Source organism: Geotrypetes seraphini, chromosome 1 (genome assembly GCF_902459505.1).
Source record: "Geotrypetes seraphini chromosome 1, aGeoSer1.1, whole genome shotgun sequence".
Taxonomy (NCBI): domain Eukaryota; kingdom Metazoa; phylum Chordata; class Amphibia; order Gymnophiona; family Dermophiidae; genus Geotrypetes; species Geotrypetes seraphini.
The window spans coordinates 480399217-480425162 of NC_047084.1; the positions used below are offsets into that span (position 1 = coordinate 480399217).

General features: G+C 42.2%; 1 protein-coding gene across 1 annotated transcript in view; it reads left to right on the top strand.

Moving 5' to 3' along the window:
- SLC1A1 (solute carrier family 1 member 1) overlaps positions 1–25946 on the top strand; it is a 157357-nt gene that overhangs the window by 125774 nt on the left and 5637 nt on the right. The window contains exons 7-11 of the mRNA XM_033925502.1: positions 2931–3115; positions 11198–11305; positions 12591–12713; positions 20614–20808; positions 24859–24993. Of these exons, the coding sequence (XP_033781393.1) occupies positions 2931–3115; positions 11198–11305; positions 12591–12713; positions 20614–20808; positions 24859–24993 (746 nt within the window). The remainder of the gene's footprint in view (positions 1–2930; positions 3116–11197; positions 11306–12590; positions 12714–20613; positions 20809–24858; positions 24994–25946) is intronic.

The following is a 25946-nucleotide window of genomic DNA, read 5'->3' on the forward strand; positions in this document are numbered from 1 at the left end:
GGAAGAGAAGGAAGGGAGAGAGAGATGCCAGACTGCAGGAAGGAGAGGAAAGAGATGCAAGACTTGGGAAGGATAAGAGAGAGATTCCAGACTCTGAGAAGGGGGAAAGGAAGGAGAGATATGTCAAACCACTGGGAGGAAGGAGAGAGATTGTCCGTGTTTCGGTAAACACACCTTTATCAGGGGTACCAGGTGGATAAGGTTTCAAATAAAACCTTTAGAAGAGATTGTTTTTATTGCTGTTGCTGCTACTCTCTAAGGCTAAGTTCTTGTTTTGCGGTTTTATTTGAAACCATATCCAACTGGGACCCCTGATGAAGGCGTGTTTACCGAAACACGGACCATGTTGGGTCCTTTGGTTTGGTACAAGGTGGTAACATTAACCGCATTCATGATTTTGGTTTAATAAATTTAGCCTGCATCTTTGTACATCTGTCTGCAGTTCTCTTTGTTTTGGCTTGTGCTCTTCTCACTGCAGATTGTGTTGGATTTCTTTCCCTTTTGTGGGAAGGAGAGAGATGTCAGATCGTGGAAACGGGGAGGGAAGGAGAGAGAGAGATGTCAAACCATGGGAGAGGAGAGAGATAGGAAGGGAAGATATGGAAAAGTAGATTTTGAGAAGAAATCTGAAAAATGGAAAAAAAAAAAAAAAAGTTGAATATTAAAAGTTAATGCTAAAGATGGATGCAGGGCACAAAGTGAAGAAGAAGAGGAAAACAGTCAATGGATAAGAAGGCCTGGAACACAGTTAAGAGCACAGTCAGAAGGAAGTGCAACCAGAGACTGGGAAAGGATGATTAGAAAAATAAAATCATCAGACAACAAAGGTAGGGATAATGATTTTATTTTCAATTTAGTAACCGAAATGTGTCAGTTTTGAGAACTTATATCTGCTGTCTATATTTTGCACTATATTTGTCTATTTTTCTGTAGCTGTTACTGAGGTGACATTGCATATTTTAAAGTCATCTGCCTTGATCTCTTAAAAAAAAAAAACCAGAATATAAATAATTAACATTTTCTCTGCGTACAGAATGCTTTGTGCAGTTTAATTGTGTGGTTACCATTATGTATTATTAATAAGATTATATTGTGTATATATGAAAAATGAATGGCAAAAATTGCATTACAATTTGTACTATTACACTGTTCCCTCAATATTCGTGGGGGTTAGGGACAGAGCTGGCCCGCAAATATTGAAAATTTGTGAATAACTTTTGGGCTGACTCTGACCCCCGCCTCCCGGCATCCTGGACCTTACTTGGTGGTCTAGTGGTCTTTCAGGGCAGGAGCAATCTTCCTACTGCCTCGAGACTACGGCGTGAACTCACGGCAGCCATTTTGGATGAGTGATCTGCACGGGGCAGGAGCATAGGAAGATCGCTCCTTCCCTGAAAGACCGCTAGACTACCAGGTAAGGTCCGGGGAGGTCCGGGAGGCAGGAGGGAGGTGGGGGTGATTCCGGTTTTAAGAAATCGTAACTAATCGAAATTGCAAGTCCTAAAACTGCGAATCGGGGGGGGGGGGGAATCCCTGCACTGCTCCAGATGCTCATAGAGTTTCTATGAGCATCAGGAGCAGTGTGAGGCATTCAGCACGGCTCCTGGTGCTAAAACAGTTTTACATTCAGGTACTCAAGTATTTCTCCCTGTCTGTCCCGATGGGCTCACAATCTGACTAGCGTACCTGGGGCAATGAAATATTAAGTGACTAGCCCAGGGTCACAAAGAGCAGCACTCGGTTTGAAACCTGCATGATCTTTTTGTTTAGTGAATATTTGCTTGTATTTATCAAAAAAAAAAAAAACCACAAAAACATTAGTCAAAGAAGCAGACCCCCAAGCACATTTAGGAGTTTTTCACCAATTTATACAATGGAGGTAATATGGGGTTTGTTATGACAAAGGGTGTAAAGAGTTATACAATCAAGACTTTCTGGTTACTGCTTCTTAATTGCTTTTTCAATATTTCTGTAATTATTCTTTCAGGTGAAAAGTATATTTTGCATAGATCAATGAAACCAGTGCCTACTTTAATGCATTTGGATCATCTCTTTTAGACAGCAGAATGTGAAATTATACAAGACTGTGAAGACTTTAACAAGGCACTATAATAGCGTCAGATGATTTTTTTTCCAAGAGGCTGTTTTCTTTTAAATTCTTATCCTCTGTATATTTGATGAATGAAATAGATCATGGGCTCGACATTTAGACTACAGGAAGCAGTCCAGCTATCTCCCGCGGTTGGCTGCGAACCCAGAAATTCAATGCCAGGCCCTGTTTGTTTATTTATTTTTCAGTACTTATATGCCATATTAAACTAATGCAGCTCGCATTAAAACATACATAATAAAACTCCCCTCATACTGTCAGGACTTCATAATCCCACAGACAAAATAGACACAGCTCATGCATATATTCACTGTGAATATCCTGCAAAACCAACTGACTGTGGGGCATACAGTCTAAGTTTTTAAAACCCTGCTTTAGACAGACAATAGGATAGTTTCAAACATTTGTGCATCCGGCGACCAGCATTGAAATTCCAGGGGGTCTTTTGGTTGCTAGAAGTATAACCAGTTTCCATTAGCTGATCAGCTAACTTACAGCGGCCAAAGATAGAGCTGCTGTTTATGTGGGTCTCTCTGGCTGCTAAACTTAATTAGTCATCCAGTGAATAGTGGCGCTAACGGGCTCTGTCGTATGGCATAGCTGGTAACCAGGCTAGCCAGTGGCCAATTAGCGCTTGGCTGGTTAAATGGCCGGCATGTGTTTTCATTAAACCCAAGAATACACACAACCTGCTTTAACTAATTAAAGATTCATTTTTGGACTATAATGTCTCAGAGTGCTGTTGATTCAATGCATCATGTTGAGGAGAAAATTGTAAATTTGGTTGTGTGTGTTTATTCTCTAAATTTGTTTTTGGTAGAATGCAACTAAGGAATACAAAATCGTGGGCTTGTACACAGATGGTGTCAATGTTCTGGGCCTCATTGTCTTCTGCCTCGTGTTTGGAATTGTGATTGGGAAAATGGGAGAAAAGGGACAAGTTCTGGTGGACTTTTTCAATGCACTGAATGACGCCACAATGAAAATTGTGCAAATCATCATGTGGTAAGTAAGATACTCTTAAAAGTTCTGAGAGCTCATGCCGTAATCTCAGCTTGACATAACAATCTATATTATTTTTACATTAGTAAGGAAGACATTAGTGCTATCAAATTTATTAGCAGGGAATATAAGCGTAACCATATTGTCTTTGAAAATTTAATTTTTCTTTAGCTTGTGTTTTAGAGGTCAATTATGTTCAACTGCTGCTGACCTCATGAAAGGAATTTATTTCTGAAAATTGTGGGTCCCAGACTATGTTTCAGGCCTGCAATTGGGGTCTTATAAACAGTGGATGAGGTCGCAGAAGCAGGGCTGCCCTGTGATTTCTGCCCAGGAACAACAGTCAGGGGGGGTCTGTGAAGTGGAGAATGTGCTTAGCCTCAGCCTTCTCCTCCCATATGGACTTCCTGCTAAGCCAGAAACCTATTGCAAAGTAGAGGGGTCTGTGAGCACACTCTGACACTCAGGACTCTGTGCTGGCTGCTCCTGATGTTTCCATTGCTGGTACTATGGCAGCTGCCTTCATGCCATGGATAACTGAGGAGGGTGGGGGGGGGAGAATGGAAGTTTGCCACATTGTTTTCATTATTGTCTGGGGTTACATGCATTTTGAAGTATTAATGGGGTTATAGTGGCTAAAAGTTTGGCAAACACTGTCTCCCTTCCACAAAAAATCTGCAATACAAACGTGTTTTCCACTCCATGCTCACCTTTCTAGGCATAAAAACTTGGAATGATCTTACTGAAATTATCAGGACGGAACCTAACTACACCATATTTCAGAAGAAACCGAAAACTTATCTATTTGACACTTAATCACCTGTAGCCTCTCCTCCCTCTTCCACCCCCTCTCCCTCCCCCCTCCCACTCTTATCTTCTTCCACCCCTCCTCCCCTTTCTCCTTCCTCATCCCCCTCTTTAAGTCGCCTTGAGCCTACCTAGGTATGATCGATGCAGAAATAGAAGATTAGATTAATAGTGTACCTAAATAATACAGTCGACTCCACCTAAGTGCACGTCAGATAAACACACACTCCGGTTATCTGTACTCTACCACCACGGTCCCGTTTTTTTTACATTAAAGTCAATGGATGTAAACTCCGGATATTTGCACTTCTGATAAGCACACAATCCGCTTATGCGCACTGATGTCATAGGTCCCACCTCTATTCTTTCACGTTACATTCACTCCAGTTAAATGCAATCACGGGTCCTCTGTATTTATTGCACCGCATTTACTATCCCCCATCCCCTTCCCCGGAATGTCATAGCATCGCGAGCCATCCTAGGCAGCAAGTAAACAGGAGACCTATGCCAGCGCGCCGAGCACTCACCAGCACCTTTCTCTCAGCACTGCTTGCAGTTGCCGCCATCACCCCAAGTAGCTGCCGATACTGGCTAAACGACCGCCTGACTAAAAAGTGATACTCCTATTAAGTGCACACTCTGCTTAAGCACACGTGACAGTCCAGTCCGGAGGCCTTGCACTTAAGCGGAGTCGAATATACACTTAACTGAATAAAAAGGTATACCATGAATTTGGTTACAGACTTCTCTTCCTACATGAAATTGCTGTATGAAAGTACTAATGGGTTGATTCTGCAAGTGGCGCCGGCTGCAGCAGGCACCTGGAAAACAAGCGTACGTCAATCATGGCCAGGTGCCACTTCCAGAATTGGAGATACCGACACCTAGCAAGGACCATAGGCACTGGAAATGTAGGCCAGGGTTTTACAGGCCTATACGTCTGGCACCTAGGATCCTTACAGAATTGCGGCTAGCATTGCCTAGTGATGCCGAAGCCCGGCACTGCCTCTAAATATGCCTACTTCCAGGCTTCGAAGTCACTAGGCGACACTAGACACCATGGACATAGGTGCTGGTCCCAGAAGCCACCTAGCGTTGCTTAATTTTTTTTTGTTTTGATTAGGTTTTAATTGGTTTTTAATGGCACAACCAATTATGGTGCCATTTAGAACCAATTAAAACCCTTAAGTTAGTCGCTGATCTAGGTGCCTTTTGGCGACTATCTTTCAGTTGATTTTCAAGAATCCGGCCCTAAGAGAGATGTTTAGTTATTTTTCTTACATGCAGTGTTCTATGATGCAGAATACTTGTCCGTTACCCGTACTGGAAGTTGCCTTTGAATGTCACTCTCAGTTACTAAGAGAAAGAAGTATATGAAAATATGACATAGATAGTTATGTATAGATATAAATCTATCTATCTATATATGTATTCCCAGCATCCACTGAAACATTACTCATTCTAAATCATTTGTAACTCAATACCATTTTTGTGGAGAATGCAGCACACCTTATATTGGTTTGCCTATAGTTAAAAAATGCCTAATCCAGGTAATTTGGCAAACCTATTTGGGGGCTATTGCTACAGTCTGTTCTGAAAAAAAGTGGACAGTATTCTATTCTATGACTGAAAAAATTAGTTTAAGTATTTCAGTGTATCTTAGTTTGTCTCAATGGGCCTTGACGGACACAATCTGATGAGGACCAGCCAGCACGGCTTCAGCAAAGGAAGATATTGCTTGACGAACTTACTGTACCTCTTCGAGGGAGTAAATATTCAGATAGACAAGGGTGACCCGGTCGACATTGTATATCTGGATTTTTAGAAGGCGTTTGACAAGGTACTACATGAATGACTACTTTGAAAAATTGCAAGCCATGGAATCGAGGCTGAAATACTCATATGGATTAAAAACTGGTTGGCGGATAGGAAACAGAGAGTGGGGGTAAATGGACAATACTTAGACTGGAAAAGCGTCATGAGTGGAGTGCCTCAGGGTTCGGTGCTTGCAACCTTGCTCTTCAACATATTTATAAAGACCTGGAAATAGGTACGACGAGCGAGGTGATTAAATTTGCAGACGATACAAAGTTATTCAGAGTAGTGAAGACGCAGAAGGATTGCGAAGACCTGCAACATGACATAAACACGCTCGAGAAATGGGCCACGACATGGCAAATGAGGTTTAATGTGGATAAGTGTAAGTTGATTCATGTTGGTAACAAAAATCTTATACACGAATACAGGATGTCTGGTGCAGTACTCGGAGAGACCCCCCCAGGAAAGAGACTTGGGAGTACTGGTAGACAAAGTCAATGAAGCCGTCCGCGCAATGCACAGCGGCAGCAAAAAAGGCCAACAGAATGCTAGGAATGATTAAGAAGGAGATCACAAACAGATCAGCTCTTTACAAAGAACGACCATGAAGGTACAATGAACTAGTGGTCCATCTTTATGATTCTAATCATAGCACATAAGTTTTCTCTGCTAAATGCTCCTCATATGTCCAACATGAGTATTAAAGTTCACCTATATTATCAAAAAGTGCAGACCTCGGCCTCAATATAGGCTATGTTTCGCAGATTGCTGCTTCAGGAAGTCGAGCAGTGTGCAATCTCAAAAATGAATATTCCTACAAAGGAAACAAGCTGATGAAAAGCTACCAGCATATAGAAACAAAATCATTAGAAAATATAGACACAGTAACTTATAAAAATGTGGTCAATGGAGCCCCGGACAGTTCCTCTGGTCTTGACATATGCTTAAAACAATAGACAAGACATCTGACAAAACTATGCCATCAAAAAGAGACTTGAGATGATGTGGGCAGTGACATCACTGAAAAACCCACCATTGGAGGACCCCACACTATTTCCACCCATGCACCTGGGGCAGTCTGTTTCAAAACCCATAAACAAAAACCTAAGGCATTGACGTCACAAAAATGCCCACCTTCCCACCTCGCGGTTCAGTCCAGCAAGATACAGTGTTCAAATGATAGATCCACCGCTGCACCTTCCTCTACAGAACTCTGGGTAGATCACTACCGCAAGATAGAGAGGGGGCTACTAACAGTATGTAATGCAAGTCCCTCACAATATAAGACTGATCTTACCAGTATTACACAATGGGAGCTTCCAAAACCCCTGTGTGAATACGACTCACGTGTTTCTGAATCCTAAGTATGATCATACAAGAAGTGTGTCCCACATAGAGTTAATCTCAGGGACACTAAATCACGTGGACAACCCTGTAGAGCAACAATCAGTGGACACCTTTAATTTAATCTGGAAAAGCGGGCATGGTATCTTTGTTAATTTCAATTGTATCAGAACGTACAACATGTATGTAAATTGAACAGTGGCCACAAAGTCTATGACCCTGAGGTGCATCTGAAATATCTCTGTCCCCACTGGTATAACAAGACCTGGACAGGTGTTCCTTCAAATTCTGATTACGAGATAAAGCAAATATAGGAGGGTACTGAAAATGATGTAAATGCTAAGAACATGCCAGTACTTCTTGATAATATTTTTAATGGCAAAAGCCTGCGTGGAATAAGGCAACACACAAATACTGTAAGTGAAGGCTCTTTTTCTCAGTTTCCAGGTTGCAGTAGGGATTGACGTGGCGCATACAGAGCCCACTTGTAAGACCTCATGATTAATTGAGCAGGATATCCCTGAGCTTCACATCTTTCTATTATATCCTTAACTTGCTCCATAAATTGGGCTGTATTAGAACATAAACACCATAAGCGTAAAAACTGTTCAACAGGTAAATTGGCCTTAAGATGTCTAGAGTGGAAACTCATGTATGTCAACAAGTTGTTCCAATCAGTCTTCTTGTGAAAAATGGTACTGACAAATTCCAATACATCCAGTATAATGGAAATGTCCAAGAAACATATCTTGACAAAACTGACAGAGGATGAAAATTGTAAGTTCTTATTGCAAGAGTTCAACCATTGTCAAAATGTTGAACAGACCTTGTCCAGACCAAAAATATGTAATCTATCTATCGCTTCCATAAGAAGATGTACTGAAAAAATTAAGATGGATATAAAAATGTCTTCAAACTCAGAGACATATAGACAGGAAATAGAAGGGGCTGTAGTGGCTCCCAAGGCCGTTCCTTGTACTTCCAGAAAAAAAATAGTTGTCGAACATGAAATAATTCATGCTTAATGCGATGTGAATCAATCTAGTGAAGAAGTCTACCCAACAAATTGCAATTCCCTTGTTGGTAAGATGTCTGCGAACTATTGTCACCGCCTCATCCTGAGGAATGTTGGTATATAAGGCAGCAATATCCAGAGTAGCCAAAAAGGCACTCTTGGGGATCATCCGTACATGATTGTAAAGATAAAATCATAGCTGTAGTGTCTTTCACATACAATCTACTCTTCTGTACTTCTGATTTCAAATGGAAATCAACAAAATCAGACAGGGGCTCTAACAGGGAGCTAGTGCCTGAAATTATTGGACATCCAAGGAGGTGTTGTCAGAAATTTATGGATTTTGGGAACGAAGTATATCACAGGAATAATAAGGTGCTAGTGGTGCAGAAAATCAAACTCTCATTCAGTGATTTTATTTTCCAATGCTTCAACCAGAGTAAAATAAATGATGTCCCGTAGTTGGGGGGGGAGGGTGATATCACTGCCCACATCATCTCAACCTCTATTTGATGGTGTTGTTTTGTGGTGCATCTTGTCTATTGTTATAAGCATGTGTCAAGACCAGGGAACTGTCTGGGGCTCCATTGTCCACATTTTTATACTTTCTATTGATTTTGTTTCTATGTGCTGGCAGCTTTTCATCTGCTTGTTTCCTTTGCAGGAACATCCATTTTTGAGATTGCTCACTGCTCGGCTTCCTGAAGCAGCCATCTGCGAAACACGACCTATGTTGAGGCCGGGGTCTGCACGTTTTGCTAAGATAGGTGAACTTAATACTCATGTCGCGCACATGTAGGACATTCGGCAGAAGAAAATTATGTGCTATGATTACAATCATAAAGACGGACCACTAGTTCTTTGTAACTTCATGCTTGTTCTTTGTAAAGACTAAGGGCTCCTTTTACTAAGGAGCGCTAGCGGTTTTAGTGCGCGCTTAGCGTGCGCTACATTGCCGCGCGCTACACGCTAACACCTCCATAGAGCTTACGTTAGTATTTTTCGTGTAGCGTGGGGTTAGCCTGCGCTAAAAACGCTAGCGCATCATAGTAAAAGGAGCCCTAATAGCTGATCTATGAGCACATCCAAATCTTATTTAATATTATTTGTGGCGAATTATTTGCTTCTGACTTCACATTATCTGTGGGATTACTGTTTTGAACGTACTTTCCCTCCGGATTGGACTTGGTGAGTCACATTAATTTTCCCCTCTTCTGTGTTGGATTGCACAAGCAATAAAGTCTAGCAAACAATTTTCTTCTCTTTATCTAAGTAGACTAACATTTTATTACTTTATTTGGTACAGTAATAAATAAAAGTTGCTCTCTGATATTAAGCCTGCAGCAGTCAGCGGTTTTAAAATGCCAAGCACTGCATATTAAAAAAACAACGACAACCAGATACTCATCAGTAGTGTTTTTATTGTGGCTGGTGCTGAATATCCTGGATTTAGTGCTGGCTGATGGTGCTGTTCATTTAGCGGTGATATTCAGACTAGACCTGCTCTTCTAAAATAAGCTATGAAACTGTCGGGCTGTTTATAGCTATTCTGCATGCTGTTTTAAATTCCTTAGGGCCCATTTTATCAAGGCGCGGTAGAGCGTTCTAGCACAGGCCTGTGAGGTAAATGCTCTGACACTCATTCATTCCTTCTGCAGCTTGATGAAAGGGGGGCCTTCATTTGTAATTATTCAATTTGGGGGTCTTTTACTAAGGCACGCTAGCCGATTTAGCGTGCGCTAAATGCTAATGCGCCCATTATATTCTACGAATGCGTTAGCATTTAGCGCGCACTAAATCAGCTAACACGCCTTAGTAAAAGACCTTTGTATTTTATTATCTTTTCATTACTTTTTATTATTTTATGGCTACATTTTGATTAAAATTTGTAGTTAGCAATTAATCACATGATTATTGCTATTATATCTTTACCCACTGCAGCTTGTTGTGACTCTGGGTATTGGAGGGTTAAGTGACACCTAGAGTCATAAGGAGATGCAGTGGGGAAAAAAATAAATAAATTACCATTAATCATGCAATAATCACAATTAAAATTTTAATCAAAATGCAGCCCTAAGTTTCAAACCATAACTGGGTTTAGTGTGGTGTAGGTGGTACGCAGGTAAGGCTAGACAAGGGGTGGGCAACTCCGGTCCTCAAGGGCCAGAATCCAGTCGGGTTTTCAGGATTTCCCCAATGAATATGCATGAGATCTGTTTGCATGCACTGCTTTCAATGCATATTCATTGGGGAAATCCTGAAAACCCGACTGGATTCCGGCCCTCGAGGACCGGAGTTGCCCACCCTTGACCTAGACTTAATTAAGGCACTGGTCTTTGACCTAAGGGCTGCCGTGGGAGCGGAGTGCTGGGCACGATGGACCACTGGTCTGACCCCGCAATGGCAATTCTTATGTTCTTATGTTAGAGCTACAGTTCAAACCCTATGGTGCTCCTTGTGACCTTGGACAAGTCACTTAATCCTCCAATGCCCCAGGTACATTAGATAGACTGTGAGCCCGCTGGGACAGATAGGGAAAATGCTTGAGTACCTGATTGTAAACCGCTTAATACACCTTGTCCAAGTGGTATATCAAATCCCTTTCCCTAACCGGATAAAATTAGGACAGCCTTTTTGTTGTCTTTTTCCAGTAATTAAACAGTCTGAATATTACTGCTAACCAGACAATCTCCAGTTCAACCCATACGCCTTCCACAGTCCACCCTGGCACTGTTTGGATAGTGGCAAGATGGTCTGAGAGAATATTTAGTGTCACTTATCCACTGAGAAGTATATTGCACCATTTTTGCAATGAACTATACCTGCAGGTTTTATCCACTGAGCCGTATCTTGCCAGCATTTTTGGTAGTGAGCAGTTCCTGTAGAACTTATCCTATGAGCAGTACCTGCTAACCAGATAAGTCCCTTTGAATATCGACCCCTTATAAGAGAGGAAATCTTCTTACTGAGTCTGGCATGAAACATCTGTTGTTTTAAAACTGGCAGGATAACTAAAATAATAATGTTTGTATTTAAGAATGTATATACTGTTAGAACAGGTTGGAATACTTTTTTAATATAATTTTTTTCCTGTTTTCTAGGTATATGCCCTTTGGTATTTTGTTTTTGATTGCTGGGAAAATTATAGAAGTGAATGACTGGGAAATCTTTCGCAAGCTAGGACTGTACATGGCTACAGTATTAAGTGGGTATGTTATGTCTTACATCTGAAAACTGAAAATACATTCAGTGGGTGGAAATAAGTGGCAGTATCCCTGGAAACAAGAATGAGGACCTGCTGGGTAGCTGGTGACTCAAGTACCTGCTTTCTGGTTTTCTTTTCAGAGATATATATATACAGTATGTATATTTAAAATCAAAGAAATCTCACAAAAGTTGATTTTATTAATATGCCCATTTTTTATTACTGCAGTGTTAAAATCAGGGACAGCAGAATATCTTTATGGTTGGAGGGGGCAGTGGCGTACCTAGCATATGTGACACCTGGGGCCCATCATTTTTTCACACACACCCCATCTGTATGAAAAACATGATTTTTAGTAACAAGCCACACGTCACACATGAGTACCTAGGAAAATACAGCATCTTATATACTGCAGTGAGCAGTACAACATCAATACACCCATTGTAAAGCTAAACAAGCCAGACTAGTACAGATCAATCCTACACCGTCAATCCTAACAGAAAACCATGTTTTTCGAACACACAGAACACAGAAAACACCTTCGCCTAGTATGGAATATGTCATCACAAACTAACCCATCCCCCTTTTACAAAACTGTAGTGTGGATTTTAGCCACGGTGGTAACAGCTCTGACACTCATAAAATTCTGAGCATCAGAGCTGCTACCACCACGGCTGGCGCTAAAAAACGCTCCACAGTTTTGTAAAAAGGGGAATAAAATAGAAATACATAGACAAAGGTTAAATTGAATCAGCAAGAAGCTGGACTCTGCATACTATGTAACACCACAGAAACAGTCATGAATTGCGTCACGGGGGAGCCACCGATGCCGCTCCCATTGCAGCCCAGATGCTGCTGATGGCCCCAATGCGATCTTGTGGCCCTGCACGGACTAGCACCGGACGACACGGACTTGGCCGGTTGTGCACCCCTAAGGCGTGCTCCCGGGTCGGACCTCCCCCCCCCCCCCCAGCTCCCCCCTTGATACGCCACTGGGAGGGGGGCCAGCAAACCAGTCTCCATCCCCATTCCCAAGCTCTCCTTTTGCTGATTGTGTGTTGGGCAAAATGTTTGATGGGGCCACAGATCCTGTGGCCCACCCCATTCTACCCATTATTAAAACCTATAAAACCCAGTGTGGATTTATTTTTCGTAGACTGAAACCATCCTCCGCCCCTCTTCTACAAAACTGGGAAAAGCGGTGCTGCTTTTCACTATTTACATGGTTATGCATTTAATCCTTTGCTAGGCAGAAAAACATTTAGATGTGCTTATGCTTTGTTTTCCAGGCTCGCTATCCATTCTGTTGTAATTCTGCCATTAATTTACCTTGTCATTGTGAGGAAAAACCCTTTTCGGTTTGCCATGGGGATGGCCCAAGCCCTTTTGACAGCTCTCATGATCTCATCCAGGTAAACCATAAGCATGCTGCTAGTTTGTTTGCTTTGGGTGGGCCAAACCATGGGTAAATATGTTGAGGAATCCCTATCATTTCTGTTGCTTGGTAGGATGCCTTTAAGCCTGTGGCTTAACTCGGTAGCCTCTGTGACTGCAGTGGATTAGTGAATTCTTAAAAGGATTTGAGTTAAATTATTTTTTAATGCTCTGATTTCACTTTCTTTTCCATGGAATATCATATAGGGGGGATTCAGTAAATGGTGACAAAGTTAAGGCACCAGAAAGATTCACATTAAATTAGTATTCTGCAAAGGTAGCTCTCTGCAGAGCACCCTTTTTGGAATACTAGTTTAGTACAGATTTCAGCCCTGATTCTATAAATAGTACCTAACTCCTAGGCAATGTTGCACGCGATTGTCAATCATTCGCTAGGCGCCGTTTGTAAAATTATGTCTAGCAGCGCCTAAGCTGCCTTAGATTCTCTTAGGCGTTGAAACTTTAGGAACATTTCCATCTTGGCCAGAATTTTCTTGGCCTAAATGAGTGCGCCTAAGTCAAACCACACCCAGGATCTGCTCAGAATCATGCCTACCTTGCTGGTAGTTGCCTCGGTGTAGACGCCTGCCTCAAAGTGGTAGGTCCTACTGGCTAATTAATTTTTTTGTAATTGTTTTTTAATGGCACTTTCAATTATCAGCACTGATTAAGCTAATAAAGAAAATTTAAGTTAGGTGCCTAGATTGGCTAAGTGCATCAATCTAGACATCTAACCTTAGGCATCATTTATAGAATCTAGGTCTTCGTGGCTAACTTTGGGCATGAGCACATATGCCTGTTGAAACCTGTCGCACAACTAATGCTGGTTGGACATGTAAATGTCATAGTTCTACAACATCATGCCTGAATTCCAGGATGCCCTGACCTGCCCATGCCCCTCCCATGGTCACACCTCCTTTTGAGTCGCACAACATAAAATTTAGCCACACGTTGTAGAATAGGGTACAGGGCATATCATAGAAATATGATGGCAGATAAAGGCCAAATGGCCCATCTAGTCTGCCTATCCACAGTATCTCTTTCTCTCTTTGAGAGATCCCACGTGCCTACCCCAGGCCCTCTTGAATTCAGACACAGTCTCCGTCTCCATCACCTCCTCAGGGAGACTGTTCAACGCATCTACTACCCTTTCTGTAAAAAAGTATTTCCTTAGATTACTCCTGAGCCTATCACTTCTTAACTTCATCCTATGCCATCTCATTGCAGTTTTCTTTCAAAAGAAAGAGACTTGACTCGTGTGCATTTTAATTACGTAGGTATTTAAACGTCTCTATCATATCTCCCCTCTCCCGCCTTCCCTCCAAAGTATACAGATTGAGATCTTTAAGTCTGTCCCCATACGTCTTATGATGAAGATCATATACCATTTAGTAGCCTTCCTCTGGACCGACTCCATCCTTTTTATATCTTTTCGAAGGTGTGGTCTCCAGAATTGTATACAATATTCTAAATGAGGTCTCACCAAAGTCTTATACAGGGGCATCAATACCTCCTTTTTCCTACTGGCCATACCTCTCCCTAGGCAACCTAGCATTCTTCTAGCTTTCACCATCACCTTTTCAACCTGTTTGGCCACCTTAAGATCATCACATACAATCTCACCCAAGTCCCACCCTTCTGTTGTGCACATATGTTCTTCATCCCCTAAACTGTACTATTCCCTCGGTTTTTTCAGCCCAAGTGCATGACCTTGTATTTTTTAGCATTAAATTTTAGCTGCCAAATTTCAGACCATTCAAGTTTTGCCAGGTCTTTCTTCATTTTATTCACATCATCCAGCATGTCTGCTCTATTGCAGAATTTGGTATCATCCTCAAAGAGGCAAATCTTACCCAAAAACCCTTCAACAATATCATTTATAAAAATGGTAAAAAGAACAGGCCCATGAACAGAGCCTTGAGGCAAACCACTAGTAACATCCCTTTCCTCAGAGCGATCTCCATTGATCACTACCCTCTGTTGCCTTCTACTCAACCAGTTCTTGACCCAGCCCATCACTTTGGGACCCATCCTGAGGGCACTCAGTTATTTATTAGACATCTATGTGGAACACTGTCAAAGGCTTTGCTAAAATCTAAATACACCACATCTAGCGCTTAACTCCAAATGAGTGCCAATTAACACCAATTATTGATAGTTATTGCTCACTAATTAATTTGCGTGCAGATATTAGATTCACGTCCAAATTTGTGCATTCATCTTTGGGACCCTTTATATAATCCAGGGGTTAGTATGGTTGGATTCCAGATGATCAAAGTTTGTCAGTTTTGAAGTGGGATAATGATTCCTTTTGGACTCTTAGAGGAAAGCATGGAAGCACCTCATTAAACTAGGAATCATTTGAAGAAACTCCCTTACTGTCTTCAGTTGGTCAGATTCGCTGAGTTTTCCAGTCCAAATCACTGTGCATTGAAAATAAATTGTTGAATCAAGATTTGGTTTTAATGCCTCTGTGCAAGTTAGGGGGGGGCATTTGGAGTATTGTCTTTAATTTTGGAGGCTGTATCTCGCTAAAGACATCAAAATGCTTGAGGCAGTTCAGAGGTTGGCGACAAAAGACATAGGAGAAGAGACTTGAAGACCTGAATATGTTCATCCTAGAGAAACATAGAAACATAGAAAGATGACGGCAGAAAAGGGCTATAGCCCACCAAGTCTGCCCACACTACTGACCCACCCCAATAAGTCTAGATGCTAGTGAATCGTCTTACGTAGGGATCCCACGTACATGTCCCATTTACTCTTAAAGTAAAGCACGCCGGTGGCCTCGACCACCTGCACCGGAAGCTTATTCCAGTGATCTACCACTCTTTCCGTGAAAAAATACTTCCTGGTGTCACTACTAAATTTCCCCCCTCTGAGTTTAAGCGGATGCCCTCTTGTGGTCGAGAGTCCTTTGGGGAAGAGGATGTCATCTTCCACCTCAACACGTCCTGTGATGTATTTAAATGTCTCATGTCCCCCCTCTCCCTGCGTTCCTCAAGAGTGTAGAGCCGCAGTCTGCTCAGTCTCTCTTCGTACGAGAGACCCTTGAACCCCAAGATTGTCCTAGTGGCCATCCGCTGAACCGACTCGACTCTAAGCACGTCTTTACGATAATGTGGCCTCCAGAATTGCACACAGTATTTCAGATGAGGTCTCACCATGGTTTTGTACAGCGGCATTATGACTTCTGGTTTCCGACTGACGAAACTTCTATTGATACATCCCATCATTTGCCTTGCCTTGGATGTGGCCTTCTCTACCTGCTTGGCAGCCTTCATGTCTGCACTGATGACTACTCCCAAATCTCGTTCTACTGAGGTTCTAGCTAATGTTACTCCATTTAAGACAGGGGTGCCCACACTTTTTGGGCTTGCGAGCTACTTTTAAAATGACCAAGTCAAAATGATCTACCAACAATAAAATTTTAAAAAAACACAACGCACACTGTACGCATAGAAAATGTTAATTATCATTCCTATTCCAGGGTTTTTCAAAGAGGTCAAAGCAGATGACTCTATGCACTATCACCTCAGTAACAACCATACAAAAATAGACAAATATACCCCCCTCCCTTTTTACTAAACCACGATAGCAGTTTTTAGAGCGCAGGGAGCTGCGCTGAATGCCCAGCGCTGCTCTCGACGCTCATAGGCTCCCTGCGCTAAAAAACTCTATTGCGGTTTAGTAAAAGGGGACCTTAGTGTAAAATATAGACAGCAGATATAAATTCAGACACATTTTGATCACTAAATTTAAAATAAAATCATTTTTCCTACCTTGTCTGATGATTTCATGAGTCTCTGGTTGCACTTTCTTCTTCTGACTGTGCATCCAATCTTTCTTCCCTTCTTTTAGCCTGTATGCTTCCTCTCCTCCAGACCTCTTTCCCTCCCCCAACTTTTCCTTCCTCTCTCCCTGCCCTTTCTTTCTCTTCGCCTCCCTTTCTTTTTTTTCTGTTTCTCTTCTTTCCTTCTGTCTCCCTGCCTGCCCTTTTTCTTTCTTTCTCCCTGCCCTCCCCCAAGCCACTGCCAACGGGGACCAGGACCCAAACCGCCACCAATAACAGGCCTGAAAGCCAACACCGCCCCAAGCTGTCCCTGCTTCGGCCGACCAGCATTCCTCTCCCCGACGTAAATTCTGCCGTCGGGGAGAGGAAGGCTGATTGGCCCAAGATCGCGATCGACCTATTGGGGGAAATGCTGCCGGGTCCTGCCTTCGCGGAAACAGAAAGTAGGCAGGACCCGGCAGCAAGAAGAGCAAATGCTTCACTAACCTGTCTCCCGCCTTAGCCCATAGCGAACGCTTGCTTCAGGGCTCTCAACATGTGCGCGCCAGCTTCCCTTCTCCCCCCCCCCCCCCGGACATAACTTCCGGTTTCGGAGGGAAGAGAAGGGAAGCCGGAACGCACACGTTAGAGCCACGGAGCATAAGTTCGCTACGAGCTAAAATCTCCAAGCCGGATTTTTTTGTTTTTTTTTTTAATGTTCAGTAGCGGCGGCGGCAGCAGATGACAGCTGGGCGGACCGCCCAGCTAAAAGGCCCTAGAGAGAACACTGGAGAGGAAGGCTGATCGGCCCAGTAGATCAGGACGGCAACATGAGTCTATCACGGAGCCCGGGATGGGCTCCGCGATCGACTCGCGTTGCCTTCCTGAGCTACTGGTCGATCGCGATCGACGTGTTGGGCACCCCTGATTTAAGGTGTAAGTTCTGCACGGATTTCTGCTACCGAGGTGCATGACCTTACATTTCGTAGCATTGAAGCCTCCTGTGTCATACTATCCTGTAAAAAGCTTTCACTTACTTTGTTGCACAGTTTTGCATTGTCGGCGAATAATGTCACTTTACCCTGTAGCCCTCGTGTCAAGTCCCTTATGAATATATTAAAAAGGAGAGGACCCAGGACCGATGTTTAAAACTTAAAAGGTATTAATATGCAAAATAATCTTATTTGGAGACAGGGAAGCAGTAGAACTAAAGTCATGAGTTGAAGTTGCTGGGCAGGAGATTTAGGAGCAACATCAGGAAATACTTGTTCACAGAAAGGATGGTGGATACCTGGAATGCCCTCTCAGAAGAGGATGTAAAGAAAAAAATGATGACAGAATTCAAGAATGCATGGGATAAACATAGACGATTCCTGTATAGCAAAAAGAATGGAATCCAATTAAAGCAAAACTTAAATGACTTCAAAGCTGGATAATAACATGGTGACAGAATTCATCACCATTCCCGTCCCCGCAGATAACCGTGGGAAACCTTCTGCATGTTATTCTTAAGGAGAGAGGGAAGAATCAGAGCAAGAATGGGCACAGCCACTGACCCTCAAGCCTTGCATTGAAGAATGCTGGTGTAGAAGATGAGGTTGAGATAGACACTAAAGAATGAGATGGGATTGTTTCCCATGGTTATCTATGGGAATGATGATGAATTTTGCCACACTGTCATTCTCTACTCCAGAGGTTGTCAAATGGGACCATTGCTGGACAGACTTCTATGGTCCAGATCCCGTAAATGGCCACCTTGTTGGGTAGACTGGATGGATTGTGCAGATCTTTATCTGCTGCCATTTGCTACGTTACCCACAAGAACGACCATATCTCTTCATAAAGGTGGTTAATAAATCCCAATAAATACATATACAATTTTTTTTTTCTGTATGTTTGCATGCTGGAGTGTCTTATAAATGTGAGACTCTTGTTATAGAATCAGGGGATTTGTGTCTTATAAAGGATCTTAAGAGGTTTCATAAATTAGAGAAAGCCTATTTATTTACACAGGCTTTCCGTGTTAGTTACTGGAACATTTGTATTGTTTTTAAAGCATTGTTATCTTTTATGTTATATATTAGGGGCCATTTACTAATGGATAGCACAGGCCAGTTCTGTTAGATTGCACTGTCTGCCTCAAGACCTGATCTAGTCCCATAGACACACTAATACCGTTAGCCTGTGCTAAACCATTAGTAAATGACCCCTATTGGGTTTTATGATGATTTTATATGATTATTGTAAATATCTAGGGCTCTTTTTACTAAACGGCGCTAGAGGTTTTTAGCATGGGCCGGCGAGGTAAATGGCTCATAGAATTTATATGAGCGTTGAAGCGTTTACCTCGGCCCATGCTAAAAACCTCTAGCACTATTTAGTAAAACCCAGTGCTCATTTATGATTAATTTGTTTTTTGTACCTCTCCTGAGTACTTTTGGTTACCGTACTTTAGCAGCAAAAATTAGCATGCAGTAAATGCAAAGGCACTGGAGTAAGTGTGGGGACCATGGCCAGCATGTCATGGAGCTACTGCACAGAAAAGATCTTTATCGAATGTTTTCTTTCGCAATTAGCCTTTTGAGGATTTGTTTTGTGCACTCATGCAATGCACAAGCGACGGCACATGATAATTACCTTGCACTCCCTGCCGTGTATAGTCCATGACCAGTCTCCATCCATAACCCACCCAGTCCCTACTCCATCCCGAACTAAGCAGTTAGCTGGGGATCTGTAGAAGGCTGATTTTTAATGCATGGTAATAGCTATTGTGCGTCAGAACAGGTGTTAACTTTTTAGTGCACGTTAGTAAACATGCCACTAAATTTTAATAATAAATATCTACTTGCAGAAAAAGCAAATGGAAATGGCTGTGTGTTTTTTTTACATAGAGTAAGATTCAACACAAAAGTTTGTGTCTGTTTCTGCTTTGAAAATTGCTGTAAAAAGAGAGCCTATTTTTGTCCTGTGCGGACGGTAATTTTTCAAATGTGTTTTTGTGGATATAGTAGTGTTTTATGTACCAAAAGCAGCTGTTATTTTTTATTTTGTTTTATATGAAATACATATAATCTGTTATGTTGGTCTGTAGCCCTCTGACACTTCCTATCTAACAGGCCTAAAATGATACAGTGGAACCTTGGTTTACGAGCATAATTCGTTCCAGAAGCATGCTCGTAAACCAAATTGCTCGTATATCAAAGCAAGTTTCCCCATAGGAAGAAAGGGAAACTGCTTTGATTGGTTCCACCTCCTCCCCCCCTCCACGAGGTTACCGGCGCTGCTCCATTCTCCCCCCCCTTGAGGAATCCGACGCTGTTCCAAACCCCTCTCCGCGATCCAGCTTCCCCCCCCTGCGAACCAGCATCACCCCCCACTCGCGTTGCCCCCCCTCCACCACGATCCTACTTTCCCCCCTCCCGAGCAGTCAATGACACCCTTTACCCGACTTGGCACCAGTGCCAGTGCCCGAAGCCGCGGCTGGGCGGTGCGTCGGAGATCCTCCTTCTTCTGGGCTGGGCTGGGCTGGGCTGGACTGGCTTTGAGCATTTGCGCATGCTCAAAGCCTTCTGGTCTCGCTCTCTCTGAGATTGAGAGCGAGACCAGAAGGCTTTGAGCATGCGCAAATGCTCAAGGCCAGTCCAGCCCATCCCAGAAGAAGGAGGATCTCCAACGCACCGCCCAGCCCAGGCCGCGCCAGAAGAGAGAGGATCTTCGGGCACCGGCACTGGTGCCAAGTCGGGTAAAGGGTGTCATTGACTGCTCGGGGGGGGGGGAGAAGTAGGATCGCAGTGGAGGGGGGGGGCAGTGCGAGCGGGGGGGATGCCGGATCTCTGGGGGGGATGCCGGATCGCCAGGGGGGGGGCGCTCGTACAGCGAGGCAAGCTTGGTTTACGAGGCACCAAGTTTGCGAATGTTTTGCTCGTCTTGCAAAACACTCGCAAACTGGTGCACTCGTAAACCGAGGTACCACTGTATTTGAAATTAGCTGGATGTATTTTAAAATTACATATCATTTTTGTATAGAGTGGTTTGATTTTCCAAATAATACCTCAGAAATGGATCTGATCTCACTTGAGCTTTCAACTTACTTCTTTGTGGTTCAGTTCAGCAACTCTACCCGTCACGTTTCGTTGTGCAGAAGAAAAAAACCATGTGGATAAGAGAATCACCAGGTTCGTCCTGCCTGTTGGAGCTACAATCAACATGGACGGGACGGCTCTGTATGAAGCAGTGGCGGCTGTATTTATCGCACAGCTTAACGACTTGGAATTGGATGTCGGTCAAATAGTCACTATAAGGTGGGATGATGTAGTTGCTGAAAAATAAGTTATCCTCCTTTTCCAGCTGGCAGGTGCTCCTTCTGTACATACAGGATATCAACTGTCAGATGGCAATAATAGTTAGAAAATAAAAATCCCTATTTTACAGGAGACATCTACGCTAGAAATAGAACATCCAATGTTTATACTTTCCAGACTGTTTTACAGAATGGAGTCGTGGGAAATGCTTGTATATTCCCTTATTTGTGTGATGGGAGCAACAATTGTAATAAAGCTACATGTTTCCAGTATGTGACTTCACTCAGCAGTTTCTACATGCAGGCACTGGTACTTATATATATAAGTGCCAATTTTACCGATTACACACATAAATACCATTGATTACACATATAAAATTCCAGAAAAAATATATTTATGCAGCCAACTAAGGACCAAAACTCCTAAAGCATTTTTTTTTCTAACTTTCTATAGGTGATATACATATTACCAGAGGGGTGAGTGCAATGCTTTGGCTGAAGTGACCATTTTGCTATCATTTGTGGCTTCCTCAGTGGTGATACAAAAGCTGACAGGAATTTAAAAAAATGTATATGCTTGTGTTCCCTTGCAAACTTGGGAATACATGTATTTTAGCCCAATTTCTGTGGACCTTAATATTTGTAAACTGCTCAGGACCAATTGGATTGGGCAGCTTAGAAATCATTAGATGATTAGATTTTAATATTATTGGACTGCCCAAACCATGACTTAGAAACATAGAAACATGATGGCAGATAAAGGCCACATGGCCCATCTACTCTGCCCATCCGCAGTAACCATTATCTCTTTCTCTCTCCGAGAGATCTCACGTGCCTATCCCAGGCCCTCTTGAATTCAGACACAGTCTCAGTCTCCACCACCTCTTCCAGGAGACTGTTCCACGCATCTACCACCCTTTCTGTAAAAAAGTATTTCCTTAAATTACTCCAGAGCCTCTCACCTCAACTTCATCCTATGGCCTCTCATTGCAGAGTTTCCTTTCAAATGAAAGAGATTCAACTCATGCACATTTATATTATGTAGGTATTTAAACGTCTCTATCATATCTCCCCTCTCCCGCCTTTCCTCCAAAGTATAAGATTGAGATCTTTAAATCTGTCCCCATACACCTTATGACGAAGACCAAGCACCATTTTAGTAGCCTTCCTCTGGACCAACTCCATCCTTTTTATATCTTTTTGAAGGTGCGGCCTCCAGAATTGAGCATGCCCCCTTTGGATCTGTGCATCCTGTACATGAAATGGGATTCTAATCAGTGGTGTAGTGTGAAAGTTTGGCTGCTTGAGCACCCCCCGCTGCCCCCCCCCCCATCGGACCTCTTAAAATGTTCACTGGCGTAAAATACTGGGCAGCTGTTTTTCTTTAATTTATCAGAGTGAAGAGTCTTGTTTGTATGCTTGAGGTCCTTCCTATTATTATTGGAGTTCTTTTTATATTGAACTTTTACTGTAAACTGCTTGAACCTGTCGTATTATCAAGCGGTATAACAAATTTTAATAAAACATAAACATCAAATCTCTTGATGGACTTTTGAGCTTTAGAAAATCAAGAAAAACCTACCTCTTTACCACAACTTCAGGCTAAGCTAGCACACAGACTGTATTCTTAATATATGTTAAACTGACTCTCTTCCTATGCTCATACATTATGCATCTGCTAAGCCAAAACAATAGAACCGTACGCATTTCATTGTAACCTTACTGCCTTAGTCTAATGTGCCTTGTCTATTAATTGTTATGCATGTTACCATATAACCCATTCTGAGCTCTCCTGGGAAGACGGGATATAAATCGAATTAAATAAATAAATAAAATATTACCATAAGTTAGTTTAGTTTAAGTTATTGTAGATTACATAATAATGATATGCAATGCATGCAAAACACCTCGTTATTATGTAGCTTTATTAACTCAGCTTGGAGAAAACTTCACAAGCCGTGCTGTTTCAGGAAACATAACTCCAGCTTAAAGCCAGTATTATTTTTCCTGTCGGAACATCTGGCTACAAAAAACGCTGGATAGCAGTGCAATGCTCCCAAGTGCTACCTTTTAAAAAGACTGATATGGAAAAATGAGAAGCAACTACCAATTTTGTCCTCCCCCCAGAAAACTCAAAATGCTTCCTCCAAGATACATAGTAAATGGCAGCCAAGTCCTGCTTTCAACCCCTTAAATCCCTCCTTGGAGCCTTCCCAACAAAAACCCATCCTGCTCCCCTCCCCCCCTTCCGGAAACTCCCTAAGCTTACCTCTTCCATTCCCTGGTGGTCTAGGGTTCTTTTTCACATATAATGGAGGCATTATATGCAAATCAATTTCATCCATATTCATTGTAGATTTCCTGAAAACCTGACTGGTAAGGAAGGGGGATCTCCAGGACCAACTTGGGAAAAACTGCTCTAGGGGCTCTTCGGCAAGAGTAATCCGCAGTTGCTCCTGCCTCTGTTTGGACCAGGTTCAAAATAACACTACCAACCCCTAGCAGTAGTCTCATGGTACTAATATTAGAGAATCAAGTCACCACATAGGGGGCTAAAGGGGAGCTCTGAGTTGAGGGAGCACTCTTCAGCTATTAAAAGCTCTGTTCCCTTTATGAATCCTCCCAGGGAGTATCAGGCTGCACTGTAGCAGGCCCAGTGCTCTCAGAACTGAATAACCCAGTATGCAGGGTTAATCACAAGTTGTGTTCATTTACTATAGGACCAAGTTTCCACAAGGTTGTAACTTCTACTGTAAACTAAGCTGTGTAAAATGCTTTATTATACCATAGATTATTAAATTTCCTCCTCTTTATATGGCAGTCATGGGTCTGCCTGTTAGCTCTAATATTATTCAGAAAAAAAAGAAAAAGCAGCAAGGGCCTTCAAGTATGGGGGCTTTAACAGCGTGAGTGGGGGTTGGGGTTGGACCTGTGTACAAACAACCAGTCACAAGCACAAACTGTAAAGGAGAACTCGTTATTAACTTAAAACAAATCCTGGCTCCTGTTACTTCATAGAGCCAGGCATATAAGGAACAGCCTCTTTGTTCAATAAGCAAAATATCCTGAGTGGGCTTGTGATTTGGGACTGCCACGCCCCAAATATAGTCCACAAAAGTCTTCCTCGAGCCTAGTAGCAAGGTCTGGTCCAAGCCAGACCTCAAAACAAGGCTCACAGGTGTTCAGCAAAAAAAAAAAAAGGTTGACTTACCTCAACCATGCAGAGTGTCTAGTGGTTGTAGGCACATCTGGGAATCACTTCATCCTTCTCCTCCCCTGGGCCTCCTTAATATAGCTCTGACCCTGTCTCTTATACTTCCTTGACTGCTCCTTCCCGTTTCAATTCCCCCAAAAGAGGAGCTCCCTATGTTAAAGTGGTTCTGACACTGTGAGAGAGTATCCAGCAGGGGGAGTAGTAATGTCCAATAGACCCTCACAGAGGCAATCAAACTTCTTTTACTATTGATGGACCCAACGCGGGCTGTGTTTTGGTGCAACTGTCTGCGTCAGAGATGACAGGAAACAAAATGAGAAATTCAAAAGCAACAGATCTGAACAAAGAAAGATGTCAATAATGTGTATTAACCAATAATAAAATAACATAAGGCAAGGAGAGTGAAAGTGGAGTAAGTGAAATAACAATTGCATTAAATACAAAGTAAATTGGAAAAGTGACATTGCATGAACAATAATCACATTTGAAGAGTGGAAGATTTGTGTCTGTAAATTCAATATGTGTATCTGTTCTTACCAATCAATTGAATTCCTTTATGCTTGGAATAAAAGTAAAACTGTGTAAAAATATTAATCAGCCATTAAGGAAAACATGTAATCAGATTAAAACTTCTAATATATTTTAAGTCTTTTGTGTATTGTTCCTTGACTAGAGCATTTAATTACAGGTGATAGAGTGGAGTAAATTTAGGTTTAATATTATTATTTTAATAGACTTTTGAAAATTAAAATATATCTAAGCAATTGGATTGAAAACAAAAATCCTGAAACATGACATTTTGTTTATATTGAATTTTGTTGGCCTTTTTGTTTATAGTGTGACTGCGACAGCGGCCAGTGTTGGTGCAGCAGGTGTCCCCCAAGCAGGCCTTGTTACCATGGTGATCGTGCTGAGTGCTGTTGGGCTCCCCGCAGAAGATGTTACTCTCATCATAGCCGTAGACTGGCTCCTGTAAGTTTCACAGTTGGCACCCTTCTTATTTTTAATGTGTTATTTATTGTTGGCAATCGATGGAACTGATACATATTTGCAGGGTGGTTAATTTTATGAAGAAGTAAAACTGGCTTTCTGCCATTTCTCATAAATGCTTTTCACAGCAAACCCATTTAAGACTGGACAAGAACAATCAACCGTTTTTTTTTAAAGAGGTGGGAGAGGCCTGGTGAATAGGGCAATGAACTCATAATCAGGAAGATCTGGCAGACTATTTCTTTAGTTCAAACTGATGTCAGGTCTTTAGATAACTGCGTAAACTGGCAAGTAATAGGCTTAGGTTTCTACTTTAAAGATCCCCAGTTAGAATAATCTGAAATAGCAAAAACAGCCTGTTGTCTACTGCTCACAGTAGACAACTCACAGTAGGCAACCACAGTTTCATGACCAACCCTCCGATTTAGACATTGTTCTTTATATCCTGCTTCTGCCACTTGCTATCATCTTGGTCATGTGTCTAAGTACTAACTCAAATTATTGTCAACTCCTCAGGGAACAGATTCAATGTTTCTATCATGAGTGTTTTTGGGTTTGTTTGTTTGTTTGTTTTCAAAATCTTTGTTGGACTACTCTCAGGCAGGTGTAAATATCTGCATTTGAAGCATGGTTTATGCCACAAACACTGGTATTTTATAAAGACACTTGAAGGCCCATTTTACATAGTATACTGATACTGGAATTCAAACTTCCAAGCTGTGACATGCTCAGTTGCACTGATATGTTTATGAAGAGGCTTCACTGCCTTTCTCCAGTCATATGGAACCTCTCCAGTCTCTAAAGATCTATTAAACATATCCTTTTGGAGATAGACAGACACATAAAGAACACCAAGGGCTGTTAAGTAAAGGATCGTGATGAGTCGCAGGCCATGTTTCAGCACAAAGCATCTGTATCAGGGTTCAGTGAGGTCT